Source organism: Mauremys mutica, chromosome 3 (genome assembly GCF_020497125.1).
Source record: "Mauremys mutica isolate MM-2020 ecotype Southern chromosome 3, ASM2049712v1, whole genome shotgun sequence".
Lineage (NCBI taxonomy): Eukaryota > Metazoa > Chordata > Testudines > Geoemydidae > Mauremys > Mauremys mutica.
In genome coordinates this window covers 1,010,603-1,028,838 of record NC_059074.1, presented here as the reverse complement: position 1 = coordinate 1,028,838, position 18,236 = coordinate 1,010,603, and the positions used below count along the sequence as shown (strand labels likewise).

At 60.1% G+C, this 18,236-nt stretch overlaps 1 protein-coding gene across 1 annotated transcript in view; it reads left to right on the top strand.

The window, feature by feature from the left end:
• Positions 1-18,236, top strand: part of LOC123366017 (otoferlin-like) — a 177,162-nt gene that overhangs the window by 136,237 nt on the left and 22,689 nt on the right. Inside the window, exons 18-33 of the mRNA XM_045009095.1 lie at positions 681-864; positions 2,589-2,709; positions 3,285-3,385; positions 3,772-3,862; positions 4,406-4,522; positions 7,215-7,367; positions 8,273-8,462; positions 8,919-9,043; positions 9,736-9,870; positions 11,538-11,699; positions 12,631-12,750; positions 13,184-13,345; positions 13,928-14,090; positions 14,896-15,026; positions 16,325-16,354; positions 17,680-17,811. Coding sequence (XP_044865030.1) covers positions 681-864; positions 2,589-2,709; positions 3,285-3,385; positions 3,772-3,862; positions 4,406-4,522; positions 7,215-7,367; positions 8,273-8,462; positions 8,919-9,043; positions 9,736-9,870; positions 11,538-11,699; positions 12,631-12,750; positions 13,184-13,345; positions 13,928-14,090; positions 14,896-15,026; positions 16,325-16,354; positions 17,680-17,811 — 2,117 coding nt within the window. The remainder of the gene's footprint in view (positions 1-680; positions 865-2,588; positions 2,710-3,284; positions 3,386-3,771; positions 3,863-4,405; positions 4,523-7,214; positions 7,368-8,272; positions 8,463-8,918; positions 9,044-9,735; positions 9,871-11,537; positions 11,700-12,630; positions 12,751-13,183; positions 13,346-13,927; positions 14,091-14,895; positions 15,027-16,324; positions 16,355-17,679; positions 17,812-18,236) is intronic.

Here is an 18,236-nt window from a genome sequence, read left to right as displayed (position 1 = left end):
ACAAAGCCAGGCAGGCTGACACACACCTTCGCTGCACTAGAAAGAATATGATCACCACGTTCTATGGGGGTAAACGTAACCCACCAGGCCTGATCCGCACATGACGACAGGCCTCCCCACTGGCAGACGTAGGGTCTGTCTACACTGCAATCAGAGGTGAAACCGCAGCACGTGTAGACATACCTGAACTAGTTTTGATCTTGCTAGCTCCAATAACGGTAGCGGTGAAGCCACGGCAGCACGGGCTGGGGAAGTCCACCTGAGCCCCGGGCTATGTACGTAAGTGGCTAGTGGTCCAGGCTGCCCCAGCTTCGCTGCTAGTGCTGCTGGAAGTAGCTCCAGCAAATCTCGCTCAGGCAGGTCTACACATGCTGCGGTGGTGTAGACGGACGGGAAGTCATCAAGCTCAAGCTGTGGTGGTTCCTGCCTTTAGCGCTGGAGAACTTGGTGCAATCCATCCTGGGATGAAATAAATACCAAGGAGGGAGAGAAGATGTTCAGGAGTCTGGGATATGAGCCCCGGTCAGTGTTCACGGTCGCTGTACCTCCCTGACCTCCCCAGGATCCCTGGGGGAAATTCCGCCCCATCCTAAATCCACAGCGTTTGACGGACCTGGGGCGAGTCCCACCCATGGTGGGCTGAGAGGGTAAGGGTTTCCTTTCGCCACCCTCTTCCCAAGGCAACTACGGGAACCAGATCGACGGCATGGCCAAGCCCAGCCTGAAGAAGAAGAAGGAGGGCGGGGATGGCGAGCAGGAGGACTCCGAGCTGCTCCAGCACTCGAGCGAGGACGAAGCCGATGACGACGGGGAGCTGGTCTCCGTCTCCTCGACTCAGCCAATGAAGCCCCTGATCACTGACAGGCAAGTGTGCCTGGCTGGCCAATGGGATGGGGTGTTGCTGAAGGTTGGGGGGCGGAAGATAAAAGAGGGGGGACCCTTGTGGTGTGTAATTAGATCGAACAGAATTTGGGGTCTCCTGCCTCCCAGGCGGTGGGGAAGCAGAGTGACTGGGCTCCTCCCACCCTGCTGGCTTCATTAGGATACACTACAGTGCAGTATCGGGTGAGTTTGGTGCTTCAAACTGAGACGGGGATACTGCCTTCTTAGCCATCAGCAGGGTTACAGGAGAACAGGTTAGGCCCTCCAGGCAGAGAAGCTGCTGGAGCTCCGGGCAGCTTTGAAGGGTCCCTTCTGATCTGTGCTCCAGCACGCAGCCGAGAGAGGCCAGCTGTGGGTGTTTGACTGCAGTATAGACAAGCCCAGAGAGACTAATTGACTGATCCAGGGAATCTCTGCTGGAGCAGAGAACGGAGCCCAAATCTCCTGAGACCCAAGCTAGCACTCTAACCACTGGGCAGTCCTTCCTCCCTTAGTGTCAGTCTCCTTCCTTAGAGGTTTTTAAGATCAGGCTTGACAAAGCCCTGGCTGGGGTGATTTAGTTGGGGTTGGTCCTGCTTTGAGCAGGGAGTTGGACTAGATACCTCCTGAGGTCCCTTCCAACCCTGAGCTTCTATGATTCTATGATCCCTCTGCCTTGTCTATTCTCTGTCCACACTCCACCTCTTCTCCTGCTCTCGAGGTGCAAGTTCTTGACTCTGAGAGTAATTAACCATTGGAACAATTTGCCAAAGGTTGGGTGGATTCTCTGTCGCTGGCAAATTTTCAATGACACTTGGATGATTTTCGAAAAGATCTGCTGGAGCTTACACCAGAGTTACTATGGGGCAGCTCTCTGGCCGGTGCTATCCAGGCGGTCAGACCCGACGATCACAATGGTCCAGTTTTGGTGCTCACAGTTCAGGAAGAATGTTGATAAACTGGAGAGGGAGCAGAGAAGAGCCACGTGAATATTTCAAGGAACAGAAAACCTGCCTTGCAGTGATAGGTTGAGCTCCTTGAGTCTAGTTAGCTTAGCAGTGAGAAGGTTAAGGGGTGACTTGATCCCAGACTATAAGCATCTACATGGGGAACAAATATTTAATCATGGGCTCTTCAGTGTAGCGGAGAAAAGTCTAACAGGATCCAATGGCTGGAAGTTGAAGCTAGACAGATTCTGGTGGGAAGGCATAGATGTGTGACGGTGACGGTAATTGCCCATTTACCAAGGGTCGCGTTGGATTCTCTGTCACTGACAAGTTTTTAATTAAGATCGGATGTTTCTCTAAGAGCTCTGCTCTAGGAATTATTCTGGGGCCGGTCTCTGGCCTGTGCTATACAGGAGGTCAGACCAGATGATCACAACGGTCCCTTCTGGCCTTGGGATCTTTGAACCTATGAATGAGGCTATTTACAAGCGAGCGACCAGCAATTTCCTTCTGCTCAGGGCAATGGTCTGATCCTGGGGCTCGGCCCAAAGCCCCCTGAAGTTTATGGGAGTCTTTCTGTTGACTTCAGTGGGTTTGGAAGAGGCCTCCAGCACTTAGTGTGACCTCCACTCCCATCCACCGCGCGCTCCCTGCTGGGCACCGTGCAAGCCTGTGCGGCATCAGCGCCCTCACGTTGTCCTCTGCGGGCCTGTCAGGACGCCGGCGGTTCCCTCCCAGGTGCGCTCACGCTCCGGGGTATCCTTCCTCCCTTCCCTGCAGGAACTACTTCCACTTGCCGTACTTCGAGAAGAAGCCCTGCATCTACATCAAGAGCTGGTGGCAGGACCAGAGGCGGAGGCTCTACAACGCCAACATCATGGACAAGATCGCGGACAAGCTGGTCAGTCCGAGGATGGGGCAGGGCTCCCAGGGGACCAGGAGCCCAGGGGGGCAGCGGACACCACACCTACTTCCCCTGCATTGACATCTGTGTCTGCACCCTGCAGCTGCTCATTGTGCATGAACGGTCCCATCGCAGGGACCACGCTGGTGAACCCAGCCGCGCAGGGAGCCAAAGCCCAGGACCCTGGGGCCCAGAGGGATGCGGGGGGCAGCCCTAGTTGCAGCTCGAAGCTGAGGGAGAGCAGAAAGCTCCAGAGACTGGCCTCGTTAACCTAACGGTGAGGGATCCCCAAGGAGACATCCCAGAAGCCCCACCCAAGGAGGTGTGAAGTCGCTGGGGAAAAGCCCCAGAGAAGGCCCAGAACTGGTCTCCTCTGACTGTGTGAGCCAGCTGTACCTGGCTGGCTGGACTGCTGAATAGGGCACCCCCGACTCCCCCGCCCCGGCCCAGAAGAGAGAGGGGAAGGGGCTTCTCGCTGGCGCTTCGCCAGCCCAACGTGGCTCTCCCCGGGGGAGCTGCGGTTCTGTCCTGCCCCGGTGACACGTCGCCTCCTTCTCTCCTCGCTGTTCCAGGAGGAGGGGCTCAACGACGTGCAGGAGATGATCAAGACCGAGAAGCCGCACCCTGAGCGCCGGCTCCGAGGGGTCCTGGAGGAGCTGAGCAGCGGATGCTTGTGAGTTGGAAGGGGGAAGGGAAAGAGGCAGAGAGACAGCGGAAAGTCTCAAGGACTCAGCCACCAGGGCCCTGTGAGCGTTACAGCCTCGTACACGGGGCGTCCCCCAGCAGCATGTGCCATCAAGCCAGTTACCGTTAGCTGTATTGCAGGGCGGCTGACGGGGCCTGGTGGGCGGCTAGGCGATCTACCTGCTGCACAGATCCTTGGCTGGGAGCGGGGGATCCTGCTGGAGGCATCCTGGTCTGTCCCCACTGGGTGAAATTCACCCCGTGCGTGGCCGGCGCCCCACTTCCATCCCTCTCACGCCCTTCCCACGCCCTCGGCCGCGGTCTCTCCTCTCCTGAGCCCCACGGGACTGACGACGTGTCTCTCTCCCCCGCCAGCCGCTTTGTGACCCTCGCCAACAAAGACCAGAGCCTCTCTGCCCGGACCCGACTGGACCGAGAGCGGCTCAAATCCTGCATGCGGGAGCTGGTGAGAGCACCTGGCGGGTGGGGCGGGGTGAAAGGTCAGCGAGGGGTAGGGGGCGTGTCTCTGGGTGCTGTCAATGGGATATGGAGCCCAGTGCGCAAGGGGGAAGCCGTACCTGCTGGTGGTGTTCAGTGAAATGGGATTGGCAGCCCAGCTACCCACCGCTGCTCCTGGCTCTCCTGGCTCTTGCTTGGCAGCCTCCAGGACCGTATGGAGTATGGGAGCTGCGCTCCCGCGGTGAACAGGGGAGAGACTTGCCCTGTTACCTCCCAGGCTGTCCCTAATCACTGCACAGAGGTGTCCAGGGCTGCCACGCCAGCCCCTTGCACTAGGGCGACTTTCTCTGTCCCTTGGCATAGCTCCTTCCTGCACTTACAGGCGTTAACGAATTCACTGCCTGGGAAGTCGGAATCACCATCCCCTTATTATAGATGGGGAAACTGAGGCACCGTCCTTCCACCCCTCCTCACTGCATGCAGACCTGCCCTGTCTTTTTCCCTTCTCTCTGGTCCTTTTACCGCTCGCTCGCCGACACCGTACCCGCAGGAGAACATGGGCCAGCAAGCCAAGACCCTGCGGTCGCAGGTGAAGAAGAACACGATGCGGGACAAGCTGAAGCTGGTGCAGAACTTCCTGCAGAAGCTCCGCTTCCTGGCAGACGAGGTGAGCAGGAGCCGCCTTCCCCCACTGACCCTGGGTGTGAGCCTGGCTGGCCGCTAACGGGGAGCTGCTGGCCCTCAGAGGAGGAAAACAAGCAGCCTCTGCGGGTGGCTGTTGCTTTGTGCATCGATCCTAGGCCGAGGACCAGGGAAACGGGCTTACTGAGGCTTTATAAACCTGTGTGGGTTAAAGGTGCCCCACTCCAGTTGGGTTCTGCTTCTCCTTAAAGGTGTCCAGTTGGGTTCTGCTCGCAGTTAAGTGTGTTAAGTCTGAAGCAGACTGCAAAGAGCTACAAAGGGATCTCACAAAACTGGGTGACTGGGCAAGAAAATGGCAGATGAAATTCAGTGTTGATAAATGCAAAGTGATGCACATTGGAAAACATAATCCCAACTAGACATAGAAAATGATGGAGTCTAAATTAGCTCAAGAAAGAGATCTTGGAGTCACTGTGGATAATTCTCTGAAAACACCCACTCAATGTGCAGCAGCAATCAAAAAAGCAAACAGAATGTTGGGAATCATTAAGAAAGGGATAGATAATAAGACAGAAAATATATTGCCTCTATATAAACCCATGGTACCCCCACATCTTGAATATTACGTGCAGATGTGGTCGGCTCATCTCAAAAAAGATCTATTGGAATTGGAAAAGATTCAGAAAAGGGCAACAAAAATGATTAGGGGTATGGAACAGCTGCCATGTGAGGAGAGATTAATAAGACTGGGACTTTTCAGCTTGTAAAAGAAACGATTAAAGGGGGATATAACAGAGATCTATAAAATCATGACTGGTGTGAAGAAAGTAGATAAGGAAGTGTTATTTACTCCTTCTCATAACACAAGAATTAGGGGTCACCACATGAAATGAATAGCAGCAGGTTTAAAACAAAGAAAAGGCAGTATTTCTTCACACAACACAGTCAACCTGTGGAACTCCTTGCCAGAGGATGTTGTGAAGGCCAAGACCATAACAGGGTTCAAAAGAGAACTAGATAAGTTCATGGAGGATAGGTCCATCAGTGGCTATTAGCCGGGATGGGTAGGGATGGTGTCCCTAGCCTCTGTTTGCCAGAAGCTGGGAATGTGCGACAGGGGATGGATCACTTGATGATTCCCTGTTCTGTTCATTCCCTCTGGGGCACCTGGCACTGTCAGAAGACAGGACACTGGACTAGATGGATCTTTGGTCTGACCCAGTCTGGCCGTTCTTATGATACCCACGCTGGTGTCTGGGCCTCATTGACTTGCCTGCTGTACAAAAGTGCATTGGTTGATTTGAATGGGCAGGTAGCAATGGCTGGGTCTTCTGCAGGGATTGAACCTGGAACCTCTGCAGGTAAAGGCATGAGCCACTAGCTCCTGAGCTATGAGCCTCTGGGAAGCTCTTCATATGGGCCAGCTGCTAGAGGGGGACAAAGAGCCACACAGTGTTAACGTGGGTGACACGCAGCCAATTCTGCCCTGTGCATGGGCGTGGCCCGAAGGGGGAGAATTGGTGGGGAGGCTGGCGGCTGAATGGGGGCTGGGACCTGCTGAACAGAGTGGGACTCAGGTTGCGCAGTGAGTGGTGCTGTGAAAACGGGGATGAGGTTAATAACTCTCATAAATCACCAGCCTGGAACAGGGCTGAAGGTCTGTCCGTAAACCGGCCAGCGAAGGCAGCCTGGTCCCTGCTCCTGACAGCATGCGACTGGCCACCTCCTAACTTTTGGTTAACTTCCAGTGATGCAGAATTGTTTCAGGTGGGGTCAAAACATTTCGGTTTGTTGGTGCCTATGGACCAGGCTTTCTGCGTGGCGTATATTTCCCATGATGCACCACAGTGCCCCCTCTGGTTGGGTTGCAAGAGTGCCGTGGTTGCAATGTATCATGGGAAATGTAGTCTGGCCAGGGAGCTCAGCCGATAGAGAAGAATGTGACTGAATAACAACTGGTGCCCACAATTCAGGAAGGATGTTGAGAAATGGACAATTTTTAAATTGAGATTGGGTGTTTTCTTAAAAGATCTGTTCTGGGGATTACTATGGGGCAGTTCTCTGGCCTGTGTCATGCAGGTCAGACTCACTGATCACAATGGTCTGTTCTGGCCTTGATCTTTCGGAGTCTATGAACTCTCCTGAGGCCCTGGGCAGCTCAGGCAGAGGCAGTTCATTGTCAAACCAAGCAAATAAAAACGCTACATTGGGACATTTCCAAATTAAAATTTCAATTTGGGGCAAAACCAAAGGGCGGAATGTTGGCCCGTCCCGCGGGATGGAACTCCGATTTCCTCCCGGCTTTACTAGAGACTCGGCGTGCTGCTGGGAGCCCAGCCAGAGAGTTAAAGCTCCTTGAGGCCTCACCGGGGCGTGAGATCTGTGCACTGCCCCGGAGCAGTCAGGCCTCATGAAGTTAATTCAGGGCAGTCACACGGCCTGGGTGCCCTGCACGAGGCCAGACTGGGTGATCACCACGGTCCCTTCTGGCCTGGAATCTGTGGATCCACACGGGGAGGCTTAAAACCGTCTCTAAGGAAGGGAGTGGGGGACCCTGCAGTGACTGAGCCCTGGGAGACACTAGACAAGTCCATCCGCTGGTGCCTCAGTCAGTATCACGAAGGAGGGGAGAGCTGGTGGGACGCCTCCCGCCGGTCCCGGAGAAGGGTGCCCGGCCATGCCTGCCGTGTTGAGCGGGGCCTTGTTGGGGTTCGCAGCCACAGCACAGCATCCCCGACATCTTCATCTGGATGATGAGCAACGGCAAGCGCATCGCCTACGCCCGCATCCCCTCCAAGGACATCCTGTACTCCATCGTGGACGAGGAGACCGGCAAGGACTGCGCCAAAGTGAAGACCGTCTTCCTGAGGGTAACCGGCCTGTGCTCGGGTGGGGCCGCCGCGGCCCTCGCGGGGGGGATGGAGAGAGAGACAGGAGGAGGAGGGGAGGTGAAGAGAGGCAGGGAGGTGCCTAGAGCCTGGGGAAAGGGCAGGAAGGAGCTGAGTGTCAGGCACTGGGCGCTGCTGCAGGTGAGGTACCAGTATCTGAGCTGTACGAGTGGGAGGCCTCCCGCTGGGTTACACGGAGCAGGGGTAGGTGGGGAAGACGACGAAAAATGCCAGGTGGCTCTGAGCCCACAGGGCAGGAGGTGGGGAGTGGGTGAATGGCGCAGCGGGTCTGACCCCGTAGGGCAGGAGGTGGAGGGTGGGTTGGACGGTGCAGTGGGTCTGACCCCGTAGGGCAGGAGGTGGGGAGTGGGTTGGACGGTGCAGTGGGTCTGACCCAGAGGGCAGGAGGCAGGGGGGGGGCGCCAGGGGGAGCTGAATGGCGCGGTGGGTCTGACCCCAGAGGGCAGGAGGCGGGGGAGGGGGCGGGGGGGCTGAATGGCGCCGTGGGTCTGACCCCAGAGGGCAGGAGGCGGGGGAGGGGGCAGGGGGGCTGAATGGCGCCGTGGGTCTGACCCCAGAGGGCAGGAGGTGGGGGAGGGGGAGGGGGGGGCTGAATGGCGCCGTGGGTCTGACCCAGGAGGGCAGGAGGTAGGAGAGGGGGTGGGGGGTGGGGCTGAATGGCGCTGTGGGTCTGACCCAGGAGGGCAGGAGGTAAGAGAGGGGGAGGGGGGTGGGGCTGAATGGCGCCGTGGGTCTGACCCAGGAGGGCAGGAGGTAGGAGAGGGGGAGGGGGGTGGGGCTGAATGGCGCTGTGGGTCTGACCCCAGAGGGCAGGAGGTGGGTCTGGTCTGGTCTGGCCCCAGCTGAAGCTCTCCCCCCGTGCCCAGCTGCCCGGGAAGAGGGGCTTCGGGCCGGCCGGCTGGACGGTGCAGGCCAAGATGGAGATCTACCTGTGGCTGGGCCTCACCAAGCAGCGCAAGGACTTCCTGAGCGGCCTGCCCTGCGGCTTCGAGGAGAAGAAAGCCAGCAAGGGCCTCGGCCTCCAGGCCTTCCCGCCCATCAGCCTCCTCTACACGAGTAAGAGCCGCCCGCTCCCCCTCTGCTCCCTCGGGGGCTGCTCCTGGGGCCGTGCTGGGCGAGGGCTGGGGGCCCTGCCGGTGAGTCACTCCCAGGGCGACGCTGGGATTGAAGGCAGCCCGGTGTGGGGAGCCGTGCTGCCCCACAGGAAGCCGGCCAGGGGACTCTACTTCTGGTGGCCTTCCTGCCCCACACGGCCCTTCCCTTCTGAGCCCCTCAGCCATGGGTCAGGAGTGGGGCTTTGCGCCAGACGCCTGCCACCGCTGGTTCTGTGCAGCAGGAATCTGCAAGGCAGCCCCAGCACACTGCACATCCCGCAGGCACCTCTCCGTCCGGAGCAGCCCCCGTCCATGCTGGGCCAGGGCTAATCCCTGCCCCGAATGCCCTGGGGTGTCCTGCTCTGAGCTCTGCGGCTCAGGTGCTGCCCGGGAGTCTCACCCCCTCCTTTCCTCCCAGAGAAGCAGGTGTTCCAGCTCCGAGCCCACATGTACCAGGCCAGGAGCTTGTTCGCCGCAGACAGCAGTGGCCTCTCTGACCCCTTTGCCCGGGTTTTCTTCATCACCCAGGGCCAGTGCACGGAGGTAAGAGCCAGGCCCCTAAATCGGGGACAGGGAGGTGGGTGGGTTTGCATCTGAACTCGCTGGGCTGAATTTCTGGGCTGCAGCAAACCTGGTGGAAGCGTGAGGGGTAATGAAAACACCGCACATCAGGTGCTGCCCGGATGTATAACACGCTGGCAAGGTGTGCGACAGGTGCCCCTCTGGGCCTGGCCCCCGGCAGGATAACAGTCTACTTAGTGCTGCTAGCTGGTGGAGATTCCCCTTTAGCTCAAGCCAGGGAGGGCTGCACTGGGGTGTAAAAATCTGGGGTTTGAACCCTGCTGGGTGCTGTTCAATGTGCAACCATTGACTGATCCTGGCAGCTCCCCTGGGGGTGCCTGTTGTAATCCCCATTTTACACGGAGAGAAACTGATACACGAGCAGAATAAGTGACCTGCCTGAGGGCCGACGGCGAGTCAGTGTCGGAGCTCTGGGCAGCTCCCAGTGCTGTGCTTCAGCCACTAGACCTCACTTCTCTTTCACTCGGGGCCTTCAAGATGTGGTCAAGGCTCAACCAGCAAAGGCAAAGCTCTGCAAGCTGGGAGGAGATTGCCTTCGGGCGTCCCGTCGTGTATCTCCAGTGCGTTGTGCGGGAAGTACCAGGAGAGGACGTCTGCCCCTCTCCTCCCTGTAACCACAGCCCTGGTGCTCCTTCCCCTCCCTGCTCCTCCAGGTGCTCAACGAGACGCTGTGCCCGACCTGGGACCAGCTGCTGGTCTTCGACAACCTGGAGCTCTACGGGGAAGCCCACGAGATGCGGGACGACCCCCCCATTATCGTCATTGAGATCTACGACCAGGACACGGTGGTGAGGGAGCGCCCCGGCGCGGCCCGCTGGGAGCACATGCCAGGGACCAGGGGGGCGGATTAGTCACGGGCACACAGAAGACACGGTGTTGGTGTTGGTGTTGGCTGTGGAAAGCCGCTTGTCCCCGGCACTGTCCCTAACTACCCCGGGCACCACCCCCAGCAGAAGGAAGAGGCTGCAGAACACAAGGCCTGGGCCAGTTACACAGCCAGTGCTGCATGTAACAGCGACTGTGAGGCCGAAGGCAGGGGGACGTTAGTCAGGCCTTTACCTCTGTAACAGCACCTCAGTCCCGACCCGCAGTCCCCTGGTATCCGCTCCTGAACCAAACCCACAGCCCCCCTGGTATCCGCTCCTGTCCCCAGCTCTGCCAGTGCCCCTCCCTCCCTCCTGACCCACAGCCCCCACAATCCGCTCCTGTCCCCCAGCTCTGCCAGTGCCCCTCCCTCCCTCCTGATCCACAGCCCCCTGGTATCCGCTCCTGTCCCCCAGCTCTGCCAGTGCCCCTCCCTCCCGACTCGCAACCCCATGGTATCCTCTCGTGTCCCAACCCACAGCCCCTCTGGTATCCGCTCCTGTCCCCAGCTCTGCCAGTGCCCCTCCCTCCTTCCTGACCCACAGCCCCCCCAATCCGCTCCTGTCCCCCAGCAATGCCAGTGCCCCTCCCTCCCAACCCACAGCCCCCCGCTATCCGCTCCTGTCCCCCAGCAATGCCAGTGCCCCTCCCTCCTGATCCACAGCCCCCTGGTATCTGCTCCTGTCCCCCAGCTCTGCCAGTGCCCCTCCCTCCCGACCCACAGCCCCCCCATCCGCTCCTGTCCCCCAGCTCTGCCAGTGCCCCTCCCTCCCGACTCGCAACCCCATGGTATCCTCTCGTGTCCCAACCCACAGCTCCTCTGGTATCCGCTCCTGTCCCCAGCTCTGCCAGTGCCCCTCCCTCCCTCCTGACCCACAGCCCCCCCAATCCGCTCCTGTCCCCCAGCAATGCCAGTGCCCCTCCCTCCCAACCCACAGCCCCCCGCTATCCGCTCCTGTCCCCCAGCAATGCCAGTGCCCCTCCCTCCTGACCCTCAGCCCCATGGTATCCGCTCATGTCCTGACTAGGGTGATCAGATAACAGGTGTGAAAAATCAGGACTGAGGGTGGGGGGTTATAGGAGGCCATATAAAAAAAAGCCCCAAATATCGGGACGGTCCCTATAAAATCGGGACATCTGGTCACCCTAGTCCGACCCACAGCCCCCCCTGATATCCGCTCCTGTCCCCTAACACTGCCAATGCCCCTCCCTCCAGACCTGCAGCCCCCTGCTATCAACACCTGCCCCCCCCCCCGCTTTGCTGATGCCCCTATCCCGACCTGCAGCCCCCTGCTATTCCAGCACAGGGCTCCCCACACACAGGACACAGGGATTGTGGTATATTAAGGAGGTGCCAGCCACGAAGCAACCTTGGCATCCACAGCCCACTGGAGAACTGGGCAGAATCCCTTGATTCAGCGAGCCCTCCGGCTCTTCCTCTCGATCCACTTGCCGATCAGCTTCCCGCACAAACCTGCCCACCCAGGCTGGGGGGAGCCGTGGGGCTGGGCTGGGGCGAGCCGTGGGGCTGGGCTGGGGGGTGGGAAGCGGCCTCCTGGGACAAGCCCAAGCTCTCTCCCTGCCTTTCCAGGGCAAGGCGGACTTCATGGGCCGCACCTTTGCCAAGCCGGTGGTGAAGATGTCGGACGAGGACTATGGCCCCCCGCGCTTCCCGCCCCAGCTGGAGTACTACCAGATCTACCGGGGCAACTCCACGGCCGGGGACCTGCTGGCGGCCTTCGAGCTGCTCCAGGTAACAGCCCAGCCCACGGAGTCAGGTAGCAGATAACGCCACCCTGCGCGACCCCCCTGCGCTGGGAGCTGCACAGGCAACGCGGGGTGCTGGATGCGACTCGTGTATCGCAGCGGGCGTGAGCTGGAGATGCTCCCAGGAGAGACGGGCGAGCAGAGCCCCTGCCGGCTCAGCCTGCCGGCTCTCCTGGCCGAGGTGCAGCAGAGGGGCTGGCTAAGTCCTCGTTCAGCGAGTCCCCGCTTCCCGCCGGCTGGGCGGAGGCCTGTGCTGAGGAGTGGGCCAGCAGGGGGCAGCGTGTTGGGGTGGGGATCTACTGGCATTTCACCAGTCACCCCTGGACGGACCCTCACGACTGGCATTTGGCTGACGGGCCTCCCAGACAGGCAGCCTGGGCTGGGAGACGCCAAGGGAAGGCGAATCCACCCCTCCCTTGGGTGTTCCTTCCGGTGGTTAATCACCGCGCTGGTAAAGACGCCCGGCGTGAACCTTGCCCGCCCACCTGCTTCTCGCCAACTCTAGTGCACCAGCGCTATCATGACAGGTGCCAACGGGCGCGTCTCCTGGAGCTCGAACAGCAGAGCTGCCTCAGGTTTGAGAGCCCCCCGGGGCCGATCGCCTCCGTTGGGGGTGCAGCCTGTGAGTGCAGGAGCGTGTCTCCTGGCACCATGCCGGGGAGCTGCCTGGCGGGGTTTTAGCTGCACATCTGCCGGGACGGGGTGTCTTGGAGCTGAACGTCGTCTCCTCAGTGCTCCTCACTTGGGAGGGCGTCAGTCAGCTGGGGGTGGAGCAATAAACCCTGAGGAGCGAATGCAGGAACGTAAAACCCTCCTGTCCCGACCGGGCACAGGGGAACCGGGGAAGGAGGCGCTGAGCAGACGCTCGCGGGGCGTTTCGATGGAGCGGCTCCTAATCGGTGTCGTGTCTCTTCCAGATCGGCCCGGCTGGCAAGTCGGACCTGCCTCCGATCGATGGGCCGACGGACACGGAGCAGGGTCCCATCCTGCCGGTGCCCCTGGGGATCCGACCTGTGCTGAGTAAATACAGAGTGGAGGTAACAACCCTGGGGATGCTGCTCATCTGCAGGCCCCGGCTGCTTCCTGGGTCACTGGCTTTCGGTGTCTGGGCTCACAGTGGTGTCAATAAACAGCCCAAACGGCCACGTCCGAATTGCACGGCAGAGGCCGCGTGGGGCTGTTTCGGCTGGCGCCGGGAGTGCGTAGGAGAGCCCACTATACTATCTGGGGCGGGGTCCAGACGCAGTGCTGGGGCACCCTGGCACGGCTGGAGGGCAGGGAAGCTTGCTCAGCTGCTGGATGGCAGAGGCGGAGGCTCTCATCCAGGAACAGGCAGCCCGGGGCTGTGCGTCCCCAGCCGATATCACACCCCGGCCCTTTACCCGGGGCTCCCGGTGCCACCTCCGGCTGTCAGACACAGGCCGTGGGCGGCTCTCAGCTCCTCACCTCGGCGCCTTCCCTTTGGCCCAGATCCTGTTCTGGGGCCTGCGGGACCTGAAGCGGGTGAACCTGGCCCAGGTGGACCGGCCCCGGGTGGACATCGAGTGCGCCGGCAAGAGCGTCCAGTCGGCCCTGATCCAGAACTACAAGAAAAACCCCAACTTCAGCACCCTGGTCAAGTGGTTTGAAGTGGTGAGTCGGGCCTGCTCCGGGGCAGTGGGGAGGGGGATAGCTGAGCCCTGCCTGGCCGGGAGAGGCCATTCCTACCCCCCCTGGGCAGGGCCAGGGGTGGGAGTCCCATGGGGGAGGGGGGCAGCGGGAGCCGCTGGTGGGGGGGGGGCGGGGGCTAGTGGCCTGGGATCCAGCTGCCACCCGAGTTCTTACCCTGACTCGGGCAGCGACTCCCTGGGTGGTCATGGGCAAGTCACTGACCCTCTCTGCCTCGGTTTCCCCACTGGGCTGATAGGGCTGCGGGGCTCTGCTCGGCAGTGCTGGCGCAGCGCCGTGTCACAAAGGGCTCTATTAACGTAGGCCGATTAGTAGGGCCCATCCCGCTCCCGCGTGGTTCGGGGCCCTGCGCTCTCCCCCACTGGAAAGCAATCCCCTTCTCCCCTGCCGAGGGGTCGCTTGAGGGCTGCCCTTCCCCCAACGGGAATGAGTCCTGCTTGGCTGGCGAAGGAAACTGACTTAGCGTTCACCCTCCGATGGGACCCTGGTCTGAGCCTCCCCCGAAATGACCCTGACCCCCTACGACGGGGACCCGTTCCCTTCCAGGACCTCCCAGAGAACGAGCTGCTCCACCCACCCCTGAACATCCGGGTGGTGGACTGCCGGGCCTTTGGCCGGTACACGCTGGTGGGCTCCCACGCCGTCAGCTCCCTGCGGAGGTTCATCCACCGGCCCCCGGACAAGAAATCCCAGCACTGGAGCACTGCAGGTACCGGCGGGAGGGGCGGATTCCCTGGGCTGCGTGTGGCCCCCGTCCGGCTACAGAACAGGGCGGGGTTGGGCAGAGAGTGATAGACAGGATGTGGGGTTTCCTGCTCATTAACGCGTCTAACTGAGCAGAGGGCAGGCGAGAGCCAGGCAGGGCTCCAGGGAGGGAGCGTCAGGTCAGGACAAGGGACGGGGGTCAGATGGGTGGGAGATTCAGGGGCTTGCTCAGTGGGTCGAGGCATCAGTATCCCTGTGGAACCCACCCAGCCCACCTCCGGACCGGTGCAGGCCCAGTGCCCGACGGCCGCAGCATCCCCTGGGGCAGGGACCGTGCCTGGAGAGCTCCGTGCGCGCCGATGGCACCGCGTGAGGAAGAAATAACCCAGGGATTAGTGGGGCAAAGGCCACCTCTTGTGCAGCCACGCAGGCTCCTCCGTAGCGAGGGCACGGGGGCCTCGGCAGACGCCTCCGTCCACACGGCACCTGTGCTGTGGAGAGGTAGAAGCCACCGTCCCCCAGGCCATCCCCGCAGCTCCGTGCTCCAGCACGAAATTCCCACTCATCCCCGTGTGCTAGCTGGTACTGAGCGCCGGCCGAGTGGCCCTTCCCCTACGGCGACTCCGGCCGGGTTGGGTTTCCCTTTGAGGGCAGGTGTTTCCTTTCCCCGGATTCTTGTTCCCGGGACCGTTCCCGTTTCTTGTCTCTCTTCCCCATCACCCCCCTCCCTCGCATTCCTGCTCCCCGATCTCTTCGGGTCTCCTCTACACTGGCTCTTCTCTGCCTCTCTCTCTCTGTCCTCTGTCCAGCTAAACTGCTCAACGGCTATTTGGCCCTGGCCAACGGAGGCCCATACTATCGTCCCCCAGGTGACATTGTCATCAACATGGAACCGGACGTGCCCATCAAGAAGATGGAGACCATGGTGAAGCTGGAGGCTGTGAGTATCCGAGCAGCCAAGCTCATTCCTTGAGCGGCGTGTTTCTTTGCCAAGCTACAGCCCCCCGGGGCTGCTCCACCCAGAGCAGGGGCCACCCATCTGGTGGGACGTGCAACCAAATTGAGGCCCTGAGTGAAAGGCCTAGGCTGGCCCCACGCTGGCCTGGGAGGGTGCACACGGTGCTACGTGCACAGAGAGCCCCCGTCTGGGACTGAGAGCACATAGAGATTGGAATTCTGCTTCAAAGAGTAACAACCAGCACACACGGCACAGCACTTATACAAACCGGGTACCCCGCCTCAGCAACCCTACAATAACAACCAGCACACACAGCGCAGCACTCATACAAACCAGGGTACCCCGCCTCAGCAACCCTACAATAACAACCAGCACCCACAGCGCAGCACTTATACAAACCAGGGTACCCGCCTCAGCAACCCTACAATAACAACCAGCACTCACAGCGCAGCATTCATACATACCAGGGTACCCGCCTCAGCAACCCTACAATAACAACCAGCACACACAGCACAGCACTCATACAAACCAGGGTACCCGCCTCAGCAACCCTACAATAACAACCAGCACGCACAGTGCAGCATTCATACAAACCAGGGTACCCGCCTCAGCAACCCTACAATAACAACCAGCACCCACAGCACTCATACAAACCAGGGTACCCGCCTCAGCAACCCTACAATAACAACCAGCACCCACAGCACAGCACTCATACAATCCAGGGTACCCGCCTCAGCAACCCTACAGTAACAACCAGAACCCACAGCACAGCACTCATACAAACCAGGGTACCTGCCTCAGCAACCCTACAATAACAACTAGCACCCACAGCCCAGCACATAACAAACTAGGGTGCCCCACCCTGGCATGTGTGAGCAACCCTACAATAACAAACCAGCATGCATAGCTGAAGAAGAGGGAAATGGCTGCATCTGCTCTGTGGATCCATGCATTTCTCCTGAGCCCATCACCCTGCTATCTAGCCCCGTGATATTTAACTGGCAGAGCAGGAGAAGCAGCATCTCCCAGCGAATCATCTTGCAAACTTCCCTGGAGGTGTCCGTGCCTGTTCACTTTTAGTAATTGCAGTTGTTCATTTCAGGCCACCAGACGCCTTGTTCATTTCCTTGGTGTGTGTGTGTCGTGGGTCTCTGTTCCCAGCTCATTGTGGCTGGGTGGGTGTCGTGCATGCGTGTGCAAAGCACAGAGGTGCATCCTCGCTCGCTGCTGGGCATTTGCACTAACTGTTCCCCCCCGTTCCCTCTCGTTCCATGTGGCAGAACTCGGACGCGGTGGTGAAGGTTGACGTGGTGAGTGCTGGGCTTGGTGGGCTTTGCCCTGCCCCTGCCCCTCTGCTTGGCTCTGGGGGTGCTGCTATGGGGCACGTGGGGAGCTGAGCCAGCGGGCACACACGCAGCGGGTGCTGCTATGGGGCACGTGGGGAGCTGAGCCAGCGGGCACACACGCAGCGGGTGCTGCTATGGGGCACGTGGGGAGCTGAGCCAGCTGGCACACACGCAGCGGGTGCTGCTATGGGGCACGTGGGGAGCTGAGCCAGCGGGCACACACGCAGCAGGGGCCTGACCCCCAGCCCATGGACCTCAAGGGAGCCCTTCCTGTCTGTTCACTGGGCACTGGACTGCACATCTGTGCACATCTGTGATGAGCAGCGTCGGTGAAAGCCGGAGCCACGGGGTTAAAGCCGTAGTTCTCAACCAGGGGTCCGGAGCAGGTTTCAGGGGGTCCCCCGAGCAGGACCAACATTAGACTTGCTTGCGGCTCGGGGCAGAAAGCCGAAGCCCGGGGCCCTGAGCCCGGCCACCTGGGCTAGCTTTGTGGTGGGCCCTGTGGCGTGGGGCCCCGGGCAGTTGCCCTGCTTGCGACCCACTAGTGGCCCTGGCTTCTATATGCAGAAACCCAGTTGCTGTGGCACAGGGGGACCGTGGAGTTTTTAGAGCATGTTGGGGGGCGTCAGAGAGAAAAAGGGTGAGAACCCCTGGGGGAGACGGTGCGGCGAGCCCAGAGCCAGCATGACCCCAACCGATGGGAGCCCCAAATGGGCTTATTAGGGCCAAGCTCGGCCACCAAACCCGCCCACCTGGCTCCCAGCGAAGAGCAGATCCTCAGCGGGCTCCGTGGACATCAGTGGAGCAATCGGGAGTGACGCCGGCTGAGACGCTGGCCCGGGAGGGCTGCGGGTGGCGTTTGGCCCTTGGGGGCTGCCTGGGAACGGGGGGCTGGCAGTGGATGCTGTTCAGAGCAGTGAGGAGCCTCAACCCAAACCTCCGCTCCCAACACCTCAGGCTTCGCCAGCGGGTTTGAGCTCAGGATTGGACCTCTGCAGCTTTGGGCTCCTCTCTTGGCAGCTGGGCTCTGAGCAGTAGCTAAAATGTCCCAAGCCTGGGCCGGCCCCGTGGTCTCCAAGTGCAGCGCCAAAGCTGCCGGTGACTCCCTGTGTGACTGGATGAGTCACGTCACTGCTCCGTGCCTCGGTTTCCCCTGCCTGAGCTAACAGTACACAGGCTGGGTTGGGAGGGGATCTAGTTCCCCATCTGGGCTGCAGGGCTCCTTCAGCCTCTCCCCATTTCTCTCTCGCTCTTTCTCCCCCTCTGCTGTGCTCCTCCCGCCCCGGCAGTCAGAAGAGGAGAAGGAAAAGAAAAAGAAGAAGAAGAAAGGAGGGGGAGAGGAGATCGAGGAGGAGGAGCCAGACGAAAGCATGCTGGACTGGTGGTCCAAGTACTTTGCTTCCATTGAGACTATGAAGGAGGTAGGAGTGGGGCAGGGAGGGAGGGGGCATGGGGTCCAGCCCATGGGAGAATTCACACTGCCAGGCGCAGCTATTTCATCTCCTCGGTTAACATTCTAGGGCCAGATTCCGGTAGCTTGGCTGCTTTGTGGCACCAGAGCGATGCCGAGGTCCCGGCGAATCTGGCCCCTACGAGCAAAGGTTGGGCATTGCAGAGGATATGGACACACACATTGTCCCCGAGGAAGCATCGGAGCTGACAATGAGATGCTGAGCCTTTTGTCTCTAGGTCGCTGATTCTTATCCGCTCTGAGTCCACTCCCCGTTGCGGCATACAGGGGCCTTCAAAGTAGACGCTCTCCCAGCCAGTAAATGCCTTCAGCATCATGAGCGACCCCAGCATCCAGAACATAGCTTAGAGCAGCCTCAAGGCAGCTCTAACTTAC